The 22,712-nt window shown below is 41.8% G+C and overlaps 3 protein-coding genes across 11 annotated transcripts in view; 1 reads left to right on the top strand and 2 right to left on the bottom strand.

Moving 5' to 3' along the window:
• The window catches only part of AK7 (adenylate kinase 7), an 83,867-nt gene extending 78,209 nt beyond the window's left edge, over positions 1-5,658 (bottom strand). For both annotated transcript variants that reach the window (XM_061612081.1, XM_061612082.1), the window contains exons 1-5: positions 5,407-5,658; positions 4,641-4,826; positions 3,820-3,928; positions 2,696-2,790; positions 2,215-2,325 (exon numbers count right to left, since the gene is read on the bottom strand). In XM_061612081.1, coding sequence (XP_061468065.1) covers positions 2,215-2,325; positions 2,696-2,790; positions 3,820-3,928; positions 4,641-4,826; positions 5,407-5,511 — 606 coding nt within the window. In that variant the 5' untranslated portion in view covers positions 5,512-5,658. The remainder of the gene's footprint in view (positions 1-2,214; positions 2,326-2,695; positions 2,791-3,819; positions 3,929-4,640; positions 4,827-5,406) is intronic.
• Positions 5,659-8,610: 2,952 nt separating this feature from the next.
• Positions 8,611-21,133, bottom strand: GSKIP (GSK3B interacting protein). Of its 6 annotated transcripts, none has more exons than XM_061612075.1 (3): positions 20,850-21,133; positions 11,704-11,962; positions 8,611-10,317 (listed from the first exon to the last, which is right to left on the bottom strand). In XM_061612075.1, exons 1-3 carry the CDS (start codon positions 20,867-20,869, stop codon positions 10,156-10,158), a joined length of 441 nt encoding a protein of 146 aa, XP_061468059.1. In that variant the 5' UTR covers positions 20,870-21,133; the 3' UTR covers positions 8,611-10,155. The 6 variants fall into 6 exon arrangements, with proteins under 6 accessions (XP_061468059.1, XP_061468058.1, XP_061468061.1 ...); XM_061612074.1 differs by lacking the exon at positions 20,850-21,133 and adding an exon at positions 18,474-18,654; XM_061612077.1 differs by lacking the exon at positions 20,850-21,133 and adding an exon at positions 18,375-18,560.
• Positions 20,990-22,712, top strand: part of ATG2B (autophagy related 2B) — a 60,755-nt gene continuing 59,032 nt past the window's right edge. For all 3 annotated transcript variants that reach the window (XM_061612072.1, XM_061612073.1, XM_061612071.1), the window contains exon 1: positions 20,990-21,976. In XM_061612072.1, the coding sequence (XP_061468056.1) occupies positions 21,815-21,976 (162 nt within the window). In that variant the 5' untranslated portion in view covers positions 20,990-21,814. The remainder of the gene's footprint in view (positions 21,977-22,712) is intronic.

The following is a 22,712-nucleotide window of genomic DNA, read 5'->3' as shown; positions in this document are numbered from 1 at the left end:
TAAATCCCATGGTTTCCATGCTGGCTTGAACTCCACCACCACCAGCAGCTTTTCTTCTATAACTTTTCTTCCCCTCCCTTACCATGGACAACCTCTGTATACTACAAGAATATTCCAGGAGAAACAGCCTTAGGGGATTCCTGACCCTGACATTTTATGAGAGAGTGGCTAAAATTTTTATTTATTTAATTTTTATTTTATTTAAAATATTTCTATCCCGCCCTTCTACCCTGTAATAGGGCACTCAGGGTGGCTTACAAAAATAAAATCAAACATGTACATAATAAAATTGTAAACAATAAAATAAAAAAATGTTAAAATACATAAGATACAATTAAAATACTCCTCCTTGCACTCCCCCTGAAGGAACAGGTTCGTAGCTTGGGAGTTCTTTTAGATCCATCCCTGTCACTCGAGGCTCAGATAGCCTCGGTGGCACGGGGTGCTTTTTACCAACTTCGGCTGGTGGCCCAGCTACGCCCCTATCTGGACAGAGAGAGCCTCGCTTCAGTAGTTCATGCGCTGGTAACCTCGAAATTAGATTACTGCAATGCGCTCTACGTGGGGCTGCCTATGAAGACGGTTCAGAAATTGCAGCTTGTGCAGAATGCAGCGGCCAGACTGCTAACAGGGACCAGACGGTTCGACCATATAACACCGATTCTGGCCCGCCTGCACTGGCTGCCTATCTGTTTCCGGGCCCGGTTCAAAGTGCTGGTCTTGACCTACAAGCCCTATACGGCACAGGACCACAATACCTGTTGGAACGCCTCCCCCGTTATGAACCTGCCCGTTCACTACGCTCATCATCAAAGACCCTCCTCCGAGTTCCTACTCATAGGGAAGCTCGGAGGGTGGCAACGCGGAAAAGGGCTTTTTCTGTGGTGGCCCCCGAACTGTGGAACGATCTCCCAGAGGAGATACGCCTGGCGCCATCGTTACTATCTTTCCGGCGCCAGGTTAAAACTCTTCTCTTCACCCAGGCTTTTCAACATGTTTAGTATGCGCTGATATTGTTTTAATTTTTAACATTTTAAACTTTTAATGTGTTTTTATATTGCTACACGTTTATTGTATTTTTGATGTTTCTTGTCTTGTGAACCGCCCAGAGAGCTTCGGCTATGGGGCGGTCTATAAGTTTAATGAAATAAATAAATAAAATAAATAAACTATATATATATATATATATATATACACACACACACACACATATATATAGGGAGTTGTACTAAAGGGTACAAAGGTAAAATTTAACGTAGAAGGCATAAAATCTCAAAATGTACTTGTTGTTTAAGCAGACTACAGCATATTGCCTCAGTGCTTCAGAAAAGCGTAGCTCGACCTCTTTCCAGATGTGTACCTGTGTGTTCACCACTGCAAAGCCAATCAAAGAACTGGGTAAATGGGAAAAATTATATTGTGTCTCTTATAACCCAATACTGTGCAGAATTAAGCTGTCTCAGCTTCATTCTCAGTTAGGCACACCTAACTCTCCACAGGATTATTTATTTATTTATTTATTTTTATTTTATTAAGCTTATATACCGCCCGACTAACAACAGCTCTCTGGGCGGTGAACATTAAAAATACAATAAAAATAACACAATACAGTATATCACAATACAAAACTGTACAAAAATTAGATTGTTATGCCCCCTTTCCTTGTGCTGAGATGGTGATAATTCAAATCGTAGTGTTCCTAAACATCCTCCTCAGTGGCAGTCTGATCCCTCCCCAAGGGTTGTACCCCACAATTTCAGAAGTCATCATAAAATTGATACGATTTTGTGGTGTATTTATTTATTTATTTATTTAAAATATTTATACCCCGTCCTTTTTCCAAAGAACCCAGGGCGGCTTACAAAAATAATCATGAAGAGTTAAAACAGTAAATATACAGAATTAAAATAGTTAAAATGAATTAAATCAAATACAAGGTAAGAGTTAATTACCAATTCAATTAAAAGCCCGTCTGAATAGGATCGTCTTCACCTTAGCACGGAAGGAAAGAAGTGAGGAAGCTAATCGTACTTCACTGGGGAGGGGATTCCACAATCTGGGGGCAGCCAGCGAAAAAGCCATATTTTGTGTCTTTACAAGAGAAACTTGTGAAAAAGAAGGAGTAGAAAGTAAGGCCTCACCGAATGGTGTAGACATGCCTTCAATCTTTTTTTTTATATAAACCACTATAAATTATTTTCTGCTAACACTCACTGTTTTGCCAAGTTTGGTAATAGTTTTTTCAGCATTAATGTGCTCCATAAAGTTAAGATGAGGCTTCCTTCGACGATAGTCTTCTTCAGTGAAAGGTATTTCTGGATCTTCCTGGTGGAGGGGAGTACAGAGCAGAAATTTTAAAAAATTAAAAAACTGTAACCTTTGGAATTATTCAGTTTTTATTTTGACAGAACAAAGTGACTTTTTAAAGTAGATAACTGCATTCCTGACAATTCTTAATTGAAATATCATTGTATACAGTAGTAAAAATTACTCCCACCTTCCTGTGCAATAGTTTCTAAAAGACAGAAATCCTGAGAGTAGCAGTCCGACTGGAACTGTCTTAAGCAAGTTTGTACAATGAAGCTGCACCATACATTCTGCCACCAATATTTAAGGAGGCAAGTGATAACATGGGCAGGTTTACCTACTAAAATTAATAAACGTCAGAAATTTGTTTACTTTTTCCACCACTCACCGGATCAAGAGGCTTGCTCCGTGCCCAGGTCATTATTGTTGAAAGTAGAATGAACACTTTCTGTTTCTCAAAGTTTTTTGATTCTGCATGCAATGCTGCGTAATTATATAATGGTGTGGATGTTAATATACATAGAGTTTTTTTCTATTTACAATTTATAACAACGTTCAGCAGTGAAGTTTTCTTTCCCCAAATTAGGGCCAATGCTATATAAAATCTCTTAATGCACAATGACTTGTACACACACATATCAGGACTGCTCACTTTCACATTGGTAGCAAGCCATTATCAAGCATCCAAGAATATTTCTGAAGCTACTTGAAGTTGGGAGTAACTTCACAGATGGTGCAAAAGCTACCAGTGGATGAAAGGGCCTCAGAAGGGAATCATGGAGCTTTCACACACAGACATTCCAATCCAGCAAAGAGGTTCACCATGTGTATCCCTAGCTAAATGAGGAACTACAATACATGTACAAATGGATGCTGTGTACAGGTTTTCTCTATGATTCAGTTACTAGGGTTATGCATGTGTGTCCCTGTTAGAAATTCAGCAATAGCAATAATCAGCTGTTTGGGAGAGTTTGCAGAGAGTCTGGGACTGGTCCACATATTCATTCCCCACAAAATGGCTGATCCATGCAATTGTCAGTGTTTGACAGGGCTCCACACCATAGTAGCTGAAATGCACAGTCAATCCCAGCCAGTCTTTTGGATTAGGCCACAAACATGATAAGCTGTATTATAAAGAGGCAAATCAAGTAACTTCAAATAGCATGATATGCACAATCAAGGTATACCTGACCACACCATTTAAACATAGTCATTTGTGTGCACATGCACTCAGTATGCATGACTAAATTTGTGTGTGTGAGCTGAGCCAAACTATGCTCTTTTAACATTCGTACAGGTATGAGACAAAAAGGAGGAGGAGGAGAACAAGAAACTGATATTTTCCCAAGACTACTTAGTAAGTCCACGACTGAGGAATTTGAATTCAGGCCTTGTAGTTGAAGTCCCTGTCTGCTGAATCACACTAGATCTACTACCCACTCCCCCAAGCTGATGGACAGGTTGTTTATAAGCTCCATACCTATATTTAGGTGAAGAACAAATTGTACTGACCAGTAGCTGCCCAGGTTGCTTCCTCAATTTGTTTTGCATCTTCAGTGATGTTATAAATAATGACGTCACACTCTAACAGGCGATCTAACAGTTCCTCTTGAGAAGATGTCTAAAAAAAAGTATAAGGAAAAATTATTTCCCCCTATTTAGTAACAACTTTTATCAATTTATCCTTTTAAAAAAGAAAAAAAAAGAAATCCTTTAAACATATTTAAAAGAGTGCTTATTTATTTGATTTCTAATTGCCTTTCACTCCTGAAGGCATTTTATTACATAGGAGCTGCTTTTACTACCTCCACCACATGGCATTGCTCTGAAGTAGCATATCCTCTTTCCTTCCAAACTTCTATTTCCCAATAGGTTTGTGGCTTTCACCTCATTGCCATTCATCCCATCTAACACCACTGACTGCTGACACTTGGGTGTTTCATTGCCTGGCTGAATTTAGCCACCGAAGAAAGACAGACAGAGATAAGTAGCGTTAAGCAATGGATAGAAAAAGGTGCCCAAGGTGTGAGAGATTGTAATCCACTGTAGCGTTCTTTGTCTGGGCTGGACAGTGTTCAGAATTTACAAAAGGCAGGCCTGGGTTGTTCTCACAAAGTTAATATAACACATACCCAGGTTTTCAGTCATGCATAGCTAAGTATTATTGCTTAGCTCTGATAAACTTTCATTGCATTGTAGCTTTTATGTTTTACAGTTATCAAATGTTCACAACTACTGTTGCTTTCTTTTCTTTTCCTGCAGTTTGAAAAATCCCCACAGTGACCACCCATGTCCCTAAGTATTTTACTAAAGTTAAAAAGCTAAGTACTCACTCTATACACTTCCACAGCAAAATCTGGTTTTGTACTATTTGCCTGTGAAAGAGTTCCCACTACTTGGAATATTCCTTCTTTTGGTTTCGGAGGTGAAACTTCAACTACTGATCTGCCTTCATCTTCTTCTTCCTCTTCTTCCGATATTTCTTCCAGAGAGGCTCCAACAATACAGCTAGCTAGATACTTAAAGTGTATGAGAAATGGTTGGTGAGATAGTGAAAGAGAATTCTATTTATATTGATATAATCATGGTAAACAATGTCCTGTTTCAGTATTGTTCTTGTTCAGGCATAACAAACCATGGTGTGTTGCGATGGCAACATGCTGCAGGGAGCTATGAGCTTGTCTGATCCCCTTTTCCTTCCTCTCCTCCTGCAGCTTTTCTGTGAATTTGTGGTTGAAGATGGAAGGTGGCACATCCATTAAACATTCATATTGATGTCTAATTGTAATTTAGCGCTTCTTTTATTTCTTATATTTTATTGTCTTATAATTATGTACTGCATATTTTATTGTATTACAATTCGAATTCCATGGAATTCACACCGTTATACAATAACATACAATAGAAATAAAAAGCAATAAAAATGCAAATACAAATCATACAGCATGTAGCACACACAGCATATTACAAATGCTACACCAGGCAGAAAACCCCTCAGCAATTTTCAAGTGGTCCGTTGCGGACAGGGGAGGGAATTTGGGAACAACTGAAATACAGTATTTGGCTGTGGTTGACTATCCACCTCTACCCAGTCCTCACCCTCCCAATGTTGCTACCGCCGTAGGTATCCAAGTGGTTCAGAAAGATTCTCTGGCTCCGAATAATCTCCTCAGCCTCCGCCACCGCCTCTTCTTCCTCCGACATGGCTGCGGTTGACAGGAAAGCCAAGCGGTTGCTAAGCAACCAAGCCACGCGCAGGGAAAAGGAGGCGAAGGTGGCGACAGAGGGACCTCACGGCGAAAACCAAAAACGGAGAGGGCGGAGTTAAGAAGGAAGCTGGCGAGCTAGGCCTCTGGGCCCGGCTCATGCGAGAAGCGGGCGTGTCTTCTCCGGAGGAGGCGTGGCCAATGCAAATTACCCCGCGAAGAACATAGATATAGGCACTATGACGTGGACTCGCATGTTCGTGCCCAGCTTTCAAGTTGGTTTGGACCGTGTTTTTGGTTGTCACCCCTTTGGAAAAAAATAACAATTGCTCATAGAAAATAAAGGCAGGGGTGAGGGGAAAGACGCAGGAGTTAAGCCTCGGTTTCTGTCATTTGGGTAGTTTTGCCGCTGCTGCCGCCTAGAAACAGAAGGGCAGCACCAACGCGGGTGTTTCTGCTAATTTTAGTTCACTGTTTATTTCTTTGGTTGTTAAAACAAAGTACATCAGTGTTCAGACCTTGAAAACCCGATCGTGGCTGCACGCAAACTGATGGAGAGAGGCTTCTGCACACACTTTTCACTTAAACTGAGCGCGGTCCTGAGGATGCGGGTCGGGGGAGGAAGCAGGTTAAAATTTATTGCAACTGGAAGGGCGGTTATGAATGAGAGATTTGCGTGTGGAAATCCAAAACTGCCACACACACATACACGCGCCTTGCACCGATTCAGATCTCCACTCACTTATGAAGCGCTCTGGATGACTCCGCGGCAGACACACTATTACATTTAAAGCGCATTACTTCCCCAAAATATCCCGGGCTGGGAACTATAGTTTGCCCCTTGCAGAGCTACAATTCACAGTATCCTTCACAAACTAACATCTCCAGGATTCTTGAGGGGTGGAGGTGAAATGTACAGCAGTTAACAATCTTTCAGCCTAACCATGAGAGGGTTGTTGTGAGGGGAAGGGGCGGGGGGAGCCTTGAGCTCTTTGGAGGAACAGCAGGCATAAGCGAACCAAATCTGTAAATTAAAAATGTATGTATATGTCGCTTCCCGGGATGGGCCTATAAACACATATGTAGCATACATTCCAAAACGTATGAGCTGCTGGCATTGTAGGGCTGTTGCAAGCCTCTTTCTCAAAAACAACTAGCAATATATGGGATAATGGCAGGGCTGTGGAGTCGGTGTGTCAAACCTTCGACTCCGACTGCTCTATTTTTCTGTCTGACTCCAACTCCTCTGTTTTTCTACTTTCTGACTCCGACTCCTTCATAAATGGCAAATGTATATTAATAAATTAATATTAATATTAAAATATTAATTTTATTTTGAAGTCGGAGTCAGTACATTTCTACCGACTTCCACTCCACCCAGAATTGCTTCCGACTCCACAGCCCTGGATAATGGACTATACTGGAACTTCTGCCAACCTTAGGGGTTCCTAAGGCTACCTCACCCCGTCGCCCTCAGTTGTAATCATCTGCTTCCACTTAATAGGGTTTAGTACCATGGAAGTGAGGTTAGCCTTAGTAACCATGATCATCCTCTCTAATAAAAGCCTCTATTAGCTTTTAGGACATTTCAAAACTACTTCACAAGACTTTGTTTTATCACATTTTGTCCTATCCTTCCTCCAAGGAGCTTGTGGGGAAAAAATGGAAATGGACTGCCTTCAAGTCGATCCCGACTTATGGCGACCTTATGACTAAGGATTTCATGGTAAGTGGTATTCAGCGAGGGTTTACCATTGCCTCCCTCTGAGGCTAGTCCTCCCCAGCTGGCTAGGGCCTACTCAGCTTGCCACAGCTGCACAAGCCAGCCCCTTCCTTTTCCGTAACTGCCAGCTGGGGGACAACTGGGCCCCTTGGGACTATGCAGCTTGCCCACGGCTGCACAGGTGGCAGGGCACGTAACCCGAGCCACTTACTGTGGGGGTGATTTTTAGCTGGTCCTTTACACCCAGGAGACACAAGCAGGAATTTGAACTCACAGACTATGGACTCCCAGCCAGGCTCTCCTCAACGTGGTGTTATTTTATACTTCCATCAACCACCCTGTGAAAAAGATTAGATAATGACCAAACAAAAGCCATGGTGTGGGCTTCATAGTTGAGCAGAGCTTTAAATTAGTTCCCTCAGGTCCAATTGATTCCAATATCAGCTTAGCTCTAGCCAGTTTTTTGAAGGTATTTCCTTTTTTCTGATAGTTATATGCACAAATGTTTACAAAATTAAATGAGAATGTTGATAATTTGCTTTTTAACTCCTTAGCTGCCACCAGATGGGATACCTTTGAAAGTCAATGATATGCAAGATGCACTTTTTCCACTTGTTTCAGTTGGAACCTCATGCCAGACTCATGCCTGGCACCACTGTCAGAATCCAGAATTTCCCAAGTTCAAGTTGCCCTAATTTGTGCCTCTGGTCAAGAACCTACCCCTCCATCACATAGCGCAGGGATGGCAAACCTCAGATGCAGGGGCCAAATGTGGCCCTCCAAATCTATGTCCTTGGGACTGTCCCCCGGCTGTGATACCTACATATGCCACACTCCTCAGTATGCCCTTCTCAAATGCTTTTGCCTGGCTGGAATGTGTCCTTGAGCTGCGACAACGTCTCTGGTCTTGCTTCCCTGAGAAGTGTGTGTGGATGTGCAGGAACTTCTGACTTGGTGTGGCCAGAATTCAGCCTACCACACAAAGTGTTATCTGTAGTTGTTCTGTCCACTTTTGCCTCTGGCCCCACCCACCATTGGCATGCAGCCCCCAGCAGGTTGCCCATGAAGGAATTAGGTCCTTGGGCTGAAAACATTTTCCCCATCCCTCACTTACAAGGCACCTGTGATGAATTGTGTAGGCACAAAATACATCCTCCTCCTGCCCCAAAGGACATATAACAGCTTTAAATACATATGGGGGAAACCATACAGTTAAAAACTTCCTATTATATATAAGTAAGGCAAACCATTTGTCTCTGATACTGTAGGTACTAAAGTCAACAAAACCTGGGAATTTAGTGCAGAAATCTAAAATCTCTCATTTGGAGGCCTCTATTATAAATCCATTGTTTTATTAAAAAAATTATGCACACATTATGTAGATTGTTGTTTTATTTAAGTGTATAACCTCCAAAATAAACATGGCTGCATTATTCTCAAGGAAGCACAGATAAAATGGGCAAAGTACATTCACTTCATGTATTTTCCTAACTTCCATGCCGCAAATTCAGAGTGAGAGTGCACCCTTACCCAGTTTTCTTAGAACATGAAATGCACATTTTAATCAAGTACTCTACATGTGGATAAAGCAAAAGGTAACATTCAATGTTTCAAAACATGAGTTTGTACTATAGGTCCTTATGTCAGCAAATTATAGAATAACTTCTCAACAAGATAAAACAGCACCACTCAAGTAGAGTCAAGCATATAAAATGTATATTTACACCCATCAAGGAGCTAAAGTTTGTGTAAGTTCACGCTCTTTGAGAATTAAAAAAATTGTTAGTATTATCTCGCAAGATGCTTCACTATAGCTTTATTTTTAAAAACACACCTTTCTCCCAAGCAAAACATACTGAAATTACAGAAACATTGGAAGTTAACTAATTTTGTACTTAATACCACCTGTTTTCCCCCCTATTCAAATACCAATTTCAATCTTTGGTTTTATATCCATACAATGCACCAGGATTTCATTTTAAGTTAACTAGAAGAGGATACAACACGGTTGAGGCTTTGCAGAAATACTCAATAACTGTAGTATAGCAAACAAGGAATCAAAAATACTTTTAGATATACTTACTGTACATTATATAAACATTCAAAGCAATTGCAAATAGTTTTCTTTACACAACATGAATACAGTTTTAGCAAAAGCAATGCAGGATAGTGCTTTATGAAGAATGTGGCTTTTTATTTCCTCGTCACTGTGCTTATCCCATTTGTATTTCACTTGAATACATTCATTATGCCAACAGTGTATCTTTTGTTTAGCATTCAAAGCTTGCTACCCTCAGAGTACACCAAATACTGAACACTGTTGTATGGTTACTGATAAGTACTAACTTAACATATGTGTGGATCATAGCCTAAGAGATGTTTTATTTAATAGCATCTCATCATACTTTCCTAATAAATGAGCTAGAGAATTGCTAAATCCACGCACAAGAAATTAAGCTGAATGTAACTCTTTTCAGTGAAACAAAATCCATTTTATTAAATTAGCTATGGCAAATAATATTTGGTTTGGTTAAAACCAGGTTATTCATGAAACACTACTGTGTAAATTCTGAATAGGTACAAAAATTGTTAGAGATATACCAACTGTTGTAATTAAAGTTAATTATCAAAGAGACCAAAACTCTAGAACATTGTTATTTTTTTAACTATACAAAGGAAAGTTTAACCAAGAACAGTAAATGTATATGTCACTATGTCATCTTAAAAATAAATTGGATAACTTACTCAGAACCACAGTATCAATTTACAAGTTGGTGTCACTGAAAGTCATGGAGCTAGGAATTTGAAAGCAAAGAATGCAAGTTAAGAAAATTCATTCTTTTGCCATCAGTTCTCAGTACAACCAATTTAGAACCAGCAGTAACTTTTTGCTAAAGCCTGTTTTGATTGCAAATTCAATCATGACTGCCCATCACTTTTCAAAGCTTCTAATCTTTGTAGCAACGCATTTCCAAAAGCTTCTCGATATGCTGGGCTAACCGAGTCCAACAAAGAGTAGACCGTCTCATGATAGGGATTTTGTACACTATCATCCACCTGGTCAAAAGCATAGCCAACCACCTGCAGAAGACAGAGTAACATACATCAGAAATTAAAAGTGATTCAGTGCACTATAAATATGTGGATAAAAAACCTAAACAGATTAGTATGCTAAGCACAGTTCTAGTGAGTTGTCTTTCTATGGCTCTTAAAAAGTAGATCAAGATCTTAGAATCTCAAGAACTATTTACAATTTGTACTGAAGTCACATTATACATGAAAGGTATCTAATGACTTGTGCAGTGTGTTTTTATACTTCATATTAAAAAGCAATGTCAGGGAATCAAGAATCCCATATATGTTTGAGGGGTCACACCAATAATATACAATTATGGTACCAGGAAAAGACTTGTCTTATGACTGGAAGTTTAATTAACAGTTAATATTCATTGTACATGAATAGGAGTGTATTTGACTGCAGTTACACTCCACTTTTCTCCTTTGATGGAGAAAAGGCTGCCTACAGCTTGATTGCATAGGGAAATTTCACACTTTTCTTCATATGTGATCATCATGTTGACAGCTATTTTGTTCTCCTTAATTTAAAGCTGCAGATCACCAGAGAAAGAGGTTACATTCATTTTCTTAATCAGGGATGGTCACTTGTAGTCCAACAGTACCCAGAGGCCTACAACTCTCATCACCCCTGACTGCCGGCCATGTTGGCTGGGCCTGATGTGAACTGGAGACTGTAGGGTCACAGGTTCCCCAACCCTGCTTTAAATTACAGCTTTCAACATTAAAGTTCATGTTCATTTAATAGTTGCACTGACAGGTATTCTGGCAGATGCAGCTGTTCAAGCCGCAGCATCATAATCCAACAAGCTGCACCTGCTAAGCATTTCTCCTTTCTATATAATTAGAGGTACAAGAGTTGCAAGATTGTCATCCATAATTAAAAACTGAAATGATGTATTAAATGCAGACTTTTTCAAAACAATACGTGGAAAACGGAAGTATTACCTAGGCAGACTAAAGATAGCAGCTTTTTTCTGAAAGGGCATCTGATACTGAACAGCTGCCCAATTAACAGAAATTCAAGATTTAGGGACTTCCCACCATGAACAAAATGTGTCAGAGAAAGCCTTATGTGATGTATTTTGGCCATTCAGGTAGCCAAAGGCACAGGATGCCTACCGAGTTTAAAAAAATGTTTAGAAACCCTATGAGAAGACAGGACAGTCAAAACTGGCTGCTCCATCAGCTCTAAAATCCAAAGAGCTTTTCTGGTAATCAAAAATAGCAACAGCAGATTTGCCAGTACCTTCTACATACTTGTAAACATTCTCAAACAGTTGATGCCAAAAATACAATAAAAATGAAGTGGGCTACTTTTGTAAAAATGTATACCAAGTGGCCTTTGACAAACATTTCTTTCATAAAATACTTCACAAAAGGAAGAATTACCCTAAGTCCTGCTTCTGTGAGCTCTAGGCAATATCTGTTCCTTTCCCTAGTTTCCACATTGATGTACGCCACATCTTCTGCACATGGGAGGCTTTTAGAGACAAACATGTTGCTCACAGCAAACAAGACATCATTCACAACAGCTTCCGCTTCTACTCTCATGTCCTTCACGTCTGTTCCTTCAAAATCCTTGCATTCAGAATTGTCTTCAACCTCTGTGTTATTGGATAAGTCCATGGGATTGTAGTCCATCTCCATTCTGCACACAGCACAAATGTTAAAATAAAGAAATATTCAGAACTACACACAGGAATATAAATGCTTATGCATACTGGGAGTTTTAAGTTGTTAATGCGCTTTAATCATCAATCAGTTGTTAAGAAGCACAAGAGCAGCACAACCCACTTATCTAGTATCATACCAATACACAAAAAATGAAAATAAACTTTTTTTTCCTATTACCAAATGAAGGTATTGAAACTTTTGCATATCAGGCTTTTTAACAAAATGCATGCTAAAAGATTCTACAATAAAGCAACGACAAAGGGATTCTGGTAGTCCAACATCTGAAACATCAGCACACAGACCCCTCAAAAACATCGGTTCTTTTACCACAGTATTTCGGATCCAAACTGATTATTAGGCTTAAGAGGGCCAAATGGCTAACACTGTATTTGATGAATCTATCATTTTATTTATTTTCTTCCATAAGGTAAGGCCCTCAAAGTAGTTTGTTACAAACCACAGAATTTAAGAATTACATTGCAAGTTAATATAATTAAACTCAGCAAATTTAGCAAAGACAGAAGTCTTCAGAGAAAAAGAAGTTTCCAGACATTTTAAATATTTCACCTGGGGAACTGTTGGATCACATCAGGAAGGGTGTCCCATACCACAAGTGTAACTGAAAAATTATCTATTCCAGGTAAATGGCACACTCAACTGCTGATAGCAGTGATTCCCCCTGCCCCCCGAAAAAAATCTCCAAAGTGGTTAGAGTGTTGGACTACAACCTGGATTCAAATCCCCCCTCTGACATGGAGCTTATTGGGTGACTTTGGGCTAGTAAAAGCCTCTGAGCCTAACCTACCTCACAGGATTGTTGTGAGGATAAAATGAAGAGGGGGAGAGCCATGTAAACCACCTTGAGCTTCTTGGAGAAGAGGTGGGATATAAATGCAATAGTGAAATGCATACATAGATAAATGATCTTGAGTCTCAAGAGGGAATATATTGGAGAGGTGTTTAAAGAAAGTGAATTTCAATACAGGAAGTGCAAGTATTGTATGGTAATTCTGTTTCCTGACTCCTAACCATGCAGAGCAGAGGGAGCTGCATCAGCTGGTCCAGAGGATATACAAGTGAGCCAGTTCTCAGAGAGCAAGTGAACAGTGAGAGCTAACAGGAGTTTTGCAGAAGAAAAAGTGAGGGGCTGGAATGGTGGGTGGCCACACTGAAAAGTTCTTAGATAGAATGCTGGAACAACAGCAAAGAGAAGTACAGGAGGTGGAAGAACAACAGCATGTTGCAGCAGAAGAGGAAACTTGTGGAGAGCAACAATGAAGTGGAGGAAACTGGGTGGAACAGGGTGACCAGAGCAGAAGAGCTAGAAGACACCTTTCACCGGGGGAACTATGGAACCGCTTCCAGGCACCTGAGGATGAGACTAGAGGATGGCCTGCAAGGGAAGAATTACAGGAGACCCCACATGACAGCAAGCAAGAGGCTGAAGCTCTGTCAAGCAGATGCAATAACACCATGCCCCATAACAAGAAGAGTAGTAATGGGAGACTCCCTACTGTGGGGGATTGAAACCCAAGTATGCTGAGAAGATTCATGGACTCGTCAGGTAAGTTGCCTCCTTGAAGGACAGATTTAGAGATGTGACGGAAGGGTTGCCATCGCTCATAAAGCCTGCTGACAGATATCCTTTTCTTCTCATCCATGTGGAAACGAATGATACCGCCAAGCAGAGCTAAGAAGAAATCACGTAAGATTTTGAAGCTCTAGGAAGGAAACTTAAGGACTTTGAGGCCCAGATAGTTTTCTCGTACATCCTTCTGGTACTTAGAAGAGGAGTGGAAAGGGAAAGAAAAATACTCCAGGTGAATGACTGGCTACAAAGGTGGTGCCGACATGAGAGATTTGGGTTCTGGGACCACAGGATACCCTTACTGGAAGATGGATTGCTGGCAAGTGCTGGGTGGCACCTCACAAGGACTGGGAAGAATATGTTTGGCCACAGCATGGAGAAAATTCATCAAGAGAGCTTTAAACTGAATCCTAAGGGGGAGGGAGACAAACCTGGTGGTAACGACCAACAAAGGCTCGTACACAGTAAGAAGTACTGAGGGAATGGTTCTAATGGTGCCCAGTAATAGTCTTTATAAAAATGTAGGAAAGAAGTCAGGCCGTTAATCACATCGTCTTCAACGTCTGTGTACTAATGCCCAGGCTATGGGAAACACAGGATGAACTGGAACTCTTAATAAAAGAGAGTAAATATGACTTGATAGGTATAACTGAAACTTGGTGGGATGACTCCCATTACTAGAATACAATGACTGACGGATATAACTTGTTTAAAAAGAACAGAAGGGATAGAAAGGGAGACGGAGTCGTGCTGTATGTTAAAAATATATGTCCCTGCACAGAAATACAGGAGGATGAATTTGGCAGCCCCACCAAGAGTATCTGGATTAAAATAAATGGAGCAAGGAATAAAAGGAACATGGTGGTTGGAATTTACCACCAAATCAAGGAGAAGACAAGGATGAAACTTTTGCAAAGCAAGTTACCAATGTTTCGAGGAGGCATGATATAGTAGTAACGGGGGACTTCAATTACCGCAGTATATATTGAGAGACAAATTCTGCCAAACAGCTCCCCCAAGAAATACCTGACTTGTGTTGGAGACAACATTTTCCTTCGGAAAGTGGTGGAAGGAACTAGAGGATCAGCTATCCTTGATTTGATTCTAACCAATAGAGATGATTTGGTGAATGAAGTGGCAGTTACGGGAATTCTAGGGAAAAGTGACCACACTATACTTGAGTTCTTGATTTTAAAGGAAGCAAAAGCTGAGAGTAGCCATACATGTACCCTGGACTTCAGGAAAGCCAATTTTAATAAACTCAGAACAATGGTAAGTAAAGTTCCATGGCAAGCGATCCTGATGAGAAAAGCAGTCCAAGATAGGTGGGAGTTTCTAAAAAAGGAAATTCTAAAGGAACAATGGCAAACAATTCCATCAAGGAAAAAAGGTGGAAGACAGCAAAAGAAGCCAATGTGGCTTCCCAGAAAGCTTAGAGATGAGATGAAAACAAAGAAGGACACATACAGAAAGTGGAATGAAAGACAGGCCGTAAAGGAAGAGTACAGACAGGTAGCATAGAATTGCAGGGATGGCATCAGGAAGGCTAAAGCTGAGAATGAGCTGAGGTTAGTGAGAGATGCCAAAAGAAACAAAAAATCTTTCTTCAGGTACATCCATAGTAAAAGACAGGGAAAAGAAATGGTGGTACAGCTACTTAATGAGGATGGCAAAATGATAACAGATGACAAAGAAAAGGCAGAAGTGCTCAATTCCTACTTTGGCTCAGTTTTCTCCCAAAAGAGAGTCTACAACCCTCCTGGCAGATGTGAAGTTGAATGAGCAGGAATGCAGCTTGAGGTTGATAGACAAATGGTCAAGGAATACCTACACTCTGAACAAGTTTAAATCTCCAAGGCCTGATGAACTGTATCCTAGAGTATTGAAGGAACTGGCTGAAGAATTCTCAGAACCACTGTCTAATCTTTGCAACTTGGGATCCCACTACAGGCCAGTCAGCCTGACATTGATCCCTGGGGAAATTATGGAGCAGATTATAAACCAGTCAGTCTGTAAGCACCTTGAAAACAACACAGTGATTATTAAAAACCAACATGGATTTATCAAGAAAAAATCCTGCCAGACTAATCTTATCTCATTTTGTGATCGGGTAACCTCCCTCATACACTGGGAATGCTGTGTACATAATATATCTCAACTTCAGCAAAGCTTTTGACAAAGTGCCCCATGATATTCTGATTAGCAAGCTAGCTAAACGTGGGCTGGATGGAACAACTGTCAGGGGGATCCACAGTTGGCTCCAGAATTGTACTCAAAGAGTGCTTATCAATAGTTCCTACTCAAACTGAGGGGAGGTAACCAGCGGGGTACCATAGGAATCAGTCCTGGACCCAGTGCTCTTCCACATTTTTATCACTGACTGGATGAGGAGGTGCAGGGAAGGCTTATCAGATTTGTAGATGATACAAAATTGGGAGGATTAGCTAATACTTTGGAAGACAAACAAAATTCAAAGTGATTTTGATAGGCCGGAGGACTGGGCTGAAAACAACAGAATGAAATTTAACAGGCATAACTGCAAATTTCTACACCTAGGAAAAAGAAACCAAATATACAGTTATAAGATGGGGAATACTTGGCTCAGAAAAACTACATGTGAGAAGGATCTTAGGATTGTTGATCACAAGCTGAATATGAGCCAAGAGTGTAATGTGGCTGCAAAAAAGGCAAATGCTATTTTAGGCGGCATTAACAGAAGTACAGTTTCCAAATCGCATGAAGTATTGGTTCCCTACTATTCAGCACTGGTTAGGCCTCATCTGGAGTACTGCGTCCACTTCTGGACACCACACTTTCAAGGATGCAGACAAACTGGAACAAGTTCAGAGGAGGGCAATAAGGATGACTGGGGGTCTTGAAACAAAGCCCTATAAGGAGAGACTGAAAGAATTGGAAAGAGGGAAGATATGGTAGCACTTTTCAAGTGCTTGAAAGGTTGCCACACAGAGGGCCAGCATCTCTTCTTGGTCATCCCAGTGCAGGACATGAAATAATGGGCTCATGTTGCAGGAAGCCAGATTTCGACGCAACATCAGGAAAACTTGCTAAATGTTAGAGTGGTACAACAATGGAACCAATTACCTAGGGAGGTGGTGGGCTCTCTAGTACTGGAGGCATTCAAAAGGCCCCTGGACAGCCACCTGGGTATACTTTAATTTAGATTTCTGCATTTAACAGGGGGTTGGACCTGATGGCCTTATAAGCTCCTTCCAACTCTATGATTATTCCAACCATGTAGCTTTGTGTTAATGAGCTCTAGATTAATACTACCATGCAAGCAATAATCATAGAGGGTTAAATAACAGAAAGGTAGAATCAATTAATGCAAACACACAAAAGCTTAGTACTTGTCAAAGGGCAATTTAGTTTTGTGTTTTAAAGAAACTGAGCTTTCAATATGAATCTTAAGAAGTTGATAAAAATGAAAATAATCGTATCACCATAGCCCTCTGGGATGCCATTCATACTACAAATATAATGCACATAAATAGTATAGACAAGTTGCAAGACAACACTTTAAAAAAACCCATGGTTTCTAATCAAGCCAGAAAGATTAAATTGAGGAGTGAGCCCAGATAAACAGGTGTTTCTCATTATTATTTTGTCTAAAATGAGAAAGCAAAACCCAGAAGTTCTGAACTCTATCACACTCAGTGCCTTCAATGTATGGTACTTTATATCTAACTCTCCTCTTTCTGCCTTACATTTCACACTTCTCTACAAATTAACACCACACGTTTCTTCTTGCTCTTCCGCCTCCTCTTCAGCTTTGGCTGCATTGCCAGACATTGCTAATTGCAAACCACCATCACTCCAGAAAACTTAAGGCAAGATTCTTGGAGAAGGGAACAGGTTTGGTAAGCCTATTGATTCCGAGAAAGGAAATCTGCCAACTATCTACTCAACTTGCATCAAGCCACCCTTCTTCCTGCCCAAAGTCATCCTCTATCATCTGAGTACCTCCGCCTGCCCCATGTAGGCCAACCTAACGAACGGCTTTCTTCCCCCTTGTCCAATTCATCCCACTTACTCGCCAGCCTTCCCCAGCTGACACGCCTCTCCTCCCCCACCCCATCCATCTCAAACAAATTTAATTTCCGTTTATTTTAGACAAGTTTATGCCTAAGTAGTCTAAACGAATTTACACAGCATATAACAGGATACATTCCACATCCACCCAGGCAGACACCCCCCCCAAAGGGCACCAAACTATTTTCCTGATACTATTAAAGGCCTGGCATTCTTTGGCACCGTCCAAGAAAAAAATTAATAAAATCAAGATCCCTCCTTCTCAAAGCACCCACGGTGCTTTTCAGCCTCCCTTCCCCAAAGATAAGAACGCCGCAATCCTACGACCCACAGAGAAGCACGTCCCACTGAACAGAATAGGGGCTAGTTCCGATGAAGGGGTACGCTCCTAAGGGTTGTCAACTTTTCAGCCTGGCGCTGCAGCTGTGCTTTTAACAGCAGCCTGAGGACGCACAGGCAAGCGATCACGTTTCTTTCCACGCTGCGCAGAGCTTCGCCTGCTGCTATTTTCGGGTATCTGTGTGTGTTATGTGCCTTCAAATCGATGAAGCAAAGCAGGTTGGTCTTTTGGGTCAGTTGGCAACGCTAATCCCCCCCCCGAGTCCTTCAACTCCTGTCCTCCCATATGGCACAGCGCCCATCCACACCTCGAGGCAAGTCGACACGATACTACCAGGGGATAGTTATCGATGGGCAGCTCTACTAATTTTAATAAATAATAAAAATAACACCACCACAATCGACGTACCTACCCTAATCCATCCCTCTTCGATTCTTCCCCCACCCCCGTACGTGCCAAAGCCAGCGCGCCCTTAATTGTCACTATAGTGTGAAGTCCTCCCCTCACCGACGCCCGTCTCCCCTCTCAGGTGCTAGGACCAGCCGCCTTCGCGGTCCTCCGCTCTCTTTTCCCTCCTCCCGCTCGATCCCCTTCCCACGACTCTCCTCCGTCATGTGCCTCGGCCGCCAACGACCGTGAAGGGCCAAAGCAGTCACAGACTGAAGAAAAACGACGCCAACACTTCCGGTTCTCGATTGAACCTGCCGGGGTTGGATGGCCCACGCAAAGCAAGCAGGAGGCAGGGCCACAGAGGGAGCAGGGGAGACCCTCCCGTTTATTTTACATACATCAAATAAATACATGCTTTGTATTGTAACATACACTTTTAGATTGCTTTCTAATATGTTTTTAAAGCTTTTAAAAAGATGTTTTGTTTTAATAAGGATGTTTTGTTGTAATATATTTTAAAGTCTGTTTTTATGATTTAAAGTGTTTTTAATGCTTTTGTTTGTCGCCCTGGGCTCCTACTATGAAGAAGGGTGGGATATAAATCTATATTCTGCCTCTCTCAGCATTATGTTCTACTTGTACACCCTGCCCTTCTGTCATTTAAGTATGCCTCAGAATTATAGTTTCACCTTCCTCAAATTAACTGAAACTTATTGGGTTGGATCTTATTATGTCAGTAATATTAATGGCTATAAATAGTTGGAAACACCATAATAATATGAAAGCTATAATTTATTATTATTACCACCACCTGCCCTGCACCAGAAGGTCCCAGGGTAGGTCACAAGAATATAAAATACAATGTACCATGAAGGACCCCAAGGATCTAGTGCACATGTGGCAAAACTCCTGGCCTCTCCAGCTAGTTCGTTGAGTTTTGTTTTGTTTTGTCTGGCTGGAATGCGTACTTAAACACTGCCCATAGTGCTTTTGTTTGCCGCCCTGGACTCCTGCCGGGATATAAATAAAATAATAAATAAAAATAAATATGGATACTGTAGTGACTTTTGCTCGCCTATACAGAGGATAGAGTAGAATGTGTATGTATTAACCATTTACTAGTCTACTGTACAAAGGTGATGTTTTATTTGTTGTCTCACCCACTTTCATCTCTGGCTCCACCCACCACTGACATTTGGCCCCTGAAAAATTGCCCAGATGGTAATATGGCCCTCAATCTTGAAAAAGGTTCACCATCTCCACCTATGGAGGCGATAGGCTCTCAAACACTGGAGGCATTCAAGAGGCAGCTGGACAGGCACCTATCGGGTATGCTTTAAGTTGGATTCCTGCATTGAGTAGGGGGTTGGCCTCAATAGCCTTATAGAATCATAGAGTCGGAAGGAGCTTATAAGGCCATCGAGTCCAACTCCCTGATCAATGCAGGAATCCAAATTAAAGCATACCTGACAGGTGGCTTTCCATTTGCCTCTTGAATGCCTCCAGCGTTCGAGAGCCCACCATGTACCTAGGTAATTGGTTCTAACAGTTAGGAAGTCTTTCCTGATGTGCAGCAAAATCTGGCTTCCTGCAACTTGAGCCCATTATTATGTGTCCTGCACTCTGGGATGATCAAGAAAAGATCCTGGCCCTCTGTGTGGCAACCTTTAAAGTACTTGAAGAGTGCTATCATGTATCTCCCCTCAGTCTTCTCCAGGCTAAACATGCCCAGTTCTTTCAGTCTCTCCTCATAGGGCTTTGTTTCCCGTCCCCTGATCATCCTTGTTGCCCTCCTCTGAACCTGTTCCAGTTTTGTCTGCATGCTTCTTGAAGTGCTGTGCCCAAAACTGGCTGCAGTACTTAAGATGAGGCCTAACCAGTGCCGAATAGAGAGGAACTAATAATAGACCTTTCTAACTTTACTATTCTATGATCTCAGGCCTAAGGGAATGCCTCTCCCAATTTGAAAATACCTGAACCCTGATTTTGTCATCTGAGAGGGCAGATAACAAGGTAGAGGACATTTTTGGTTACCCCTCTCCCCCAGTGCTCTCCCCAGTGAGGCTACGTGGCCCCATCACTAACATTCTTTCAGCATCAGCTTAAGACATACCTCTTCTCTAAGTCTTTTAAGGAATTATAATAATCCTTCAAAACACAATAATTCTTATTCCTGATTTTCTCTCTGCATTTTTTAAAAGGGGGTGATGGATACTATTTTACTGTTAAACTTGATGGCTACTTTCAATTGTGTATGTCACCTAGATACGTTTTGTATTAGGTGACAAATGTTTAATAATACTGATACTATGTAGGGCTATGTATATACAAATATTTATGTTATTGAAAATATCCACATTACTTAAATTAATACTGTTATGAATCACCATTTCATTTTTTTAAAAAGTAATTTTTAAACTCTATTTAAAACACAAACACAAAAACAATGAGACCAGCAAATTGCAATGAAATACAGAAAAGGTATTTCCATACAGGAAAATAACCCCGCCCATCCTGGCGAACGCGCCTGTCCCTCATGCCGGGTTCAAACTGTAACCGCAAGTTACTACTATGCTTGCTAAGAGGAAAAACTCTCCTGGGATTTCCGCCTCCTTTGCCCCGCCCCTATGTTTCTGTTTCAGCGCGGGGATGATGACGATACTTTGTCGTGGAGGTGACGTCCCCCGGAGCGTGCGACGACCCGTAGGAGGAGCCAAGTGAGCACAACAACAGCCAAGATTCTACTACGCGAGGAAAGAGGGCGGGGAGCAACAGTCGTCGCGACGGGGCCTCTCGAGCTCAGTAGGACCAGACCGAGGCAACAAGGGAGGGGAAAGAAAAAGAGAGACCCTCATGGTTGGTGTACCTCAGTAAGGTCCGCCCCTTTTCTCCCTCCAATGAGAGGGGGTTGCGCTGAGAAGATGGCGGATGCTGCTTGAGGCTCCGGTCGGGGCGGCGAGGCGTGATGGAACCGGTCCTTATTACCTCTGTGGAAGTTCCCTCAAGGATCTTAGGATTTGTCGCTTTCCTGGACAGCCTTGAATAAGAATTGTGGAGAGGAGAGTCTGGTGGACCGACGGAGGCCCAGCCACCCCCAACAGTCCCCCTTCTTTTCTTCCTCCCCCCAATAGCCAGTCTTTCCTTCCCCATCACTTTTCTTACCTCTTCAGCGCAAGCAGCCCCGACGACACCGCTTTCTTCACGCCCCATTTAATAACATCTGCCCTAGCCGAGCCTCCTGCCATCCCTTCTCCCGTTCTCTTGACAGCTTCATCAGAGCCTTAAATCCGTTGTTCTTTTCTTATCTCCATTCCGACCCACATCGCCGTTCCCTTACCTTTCTCGCAAATCCCATCTCTTCGGGGGGCTCGATCTGTCATCGTCCACCCCCACACCTCAATCCCTGTGTCGGGATTCCAGCCTTTTTCTTATAGACTCGCACATCACTCCTTGCCATCATGCCTTGGCCCTTCTCAGAGTCCATCAAGAAGAGGGCTTGCAGGTACCTGCTACAGAGGTACCTGGGCCATTTCCTTCAGGAGAAGCTCAGCTTGGAACAGCTTACCCTAGATCTTTATCAAGGCACTGGCTCCTTGGCACAGGTGCCCCTAGATAAATGGGTAAGTGGTAACTCTTATGTCTTTTCGCCTGCCTTGGTCCTATCAGTAGAGTTTGCTATCCCCCTAATGTCCAGGGGCCTCTTTTCACTTTGACAGGTATGCCCAGCCAGCTGTTTAAGCTTCCTGTATTTTGATTCCTGTCTGCTACAACAATAGAGTACTTTGAAGAGAAGCAGTTTGGGGCTGATCAAAGCTGGCAGCTGTACACATGTTTACGTGTGAATGTCGCATTTCACTTCCAAGTGCTTGGGTTCACAACTTAAATGCTTCTTCCTATCCACTCCAATAACCATGATCAAATTCCCACTGAAGTTCCCCATCCTGGTGTCCTTCAGATGTTGTTAGACTTCAACTCCCATCAGCCCTGGCCATTGGTCATGCTGGTTGTGGCTGATCTTAGTTCAGCAACATTTGGAGAGTTTTGATCAGGTGGTAGGGGAAAGGAAAATTCAGGAGAGAGAAGGGAAATAACTGCCTCTCTTGCTGAAAGTCATCTGTCCTATTCAGACTGTAATCTTAAGTATACTTGCCTGTAATCTTAAAGATGCTTCATCTGAGAGAGCCCTGTTGAAGTTAGAGCTTGTAGTAGTAATAATAATAATAGCATGGGCTACAAAACTCATTTTGACATGTTTTATTTCTTTGACCCAAGGAGCAATTCTTTCAAACAAGTCTAATAAAAGAAAATGGTTGTGGAAGTACATATTTTGCTCACCAAGGGCTTGGAAAGTTTACG

Source organism: Rhineura floridana, chromosome 2 (genome assembly GCF_030035675.1).
Source record: "Rhineura floridana isolate rRhiFlo1 chromosome 2, rRhiFlo1.hap2, whole genome shotgun sequence".
NCBI lineage: Eukaryota > Metazoa > Chordata > Lepidosauria > Squamata > Rhineuridae > Rhineura > Rhineura floridana.
This window is presented reverse-complemented; position numbering and strand designations above follow the sequence as displayed.

Coding starts and splice junctions, on each gene's coding strand:
- GSKIP (XM_061612074.1), bottom strand. CDS start 18,580: ATGACGGAGGAGAGTCGTGGGAAGGGGATCGAGCGGGAGGAGGGAAAA. Junction 11,963..18,473: donor GAGAGGGGAGACGGGCGTCG/GTGAGGGGAGGA, acceptor TGCTGTGTGCAG/AATGGAGATGGACTACAATC. Junction 10,318..11,703: donor TCACAGAAGCAGGACTTAGG/GTAATTCTTCCT, acceptor TGTCTTCTGCAG/GTGGTTGGCTATGCTTTTGA.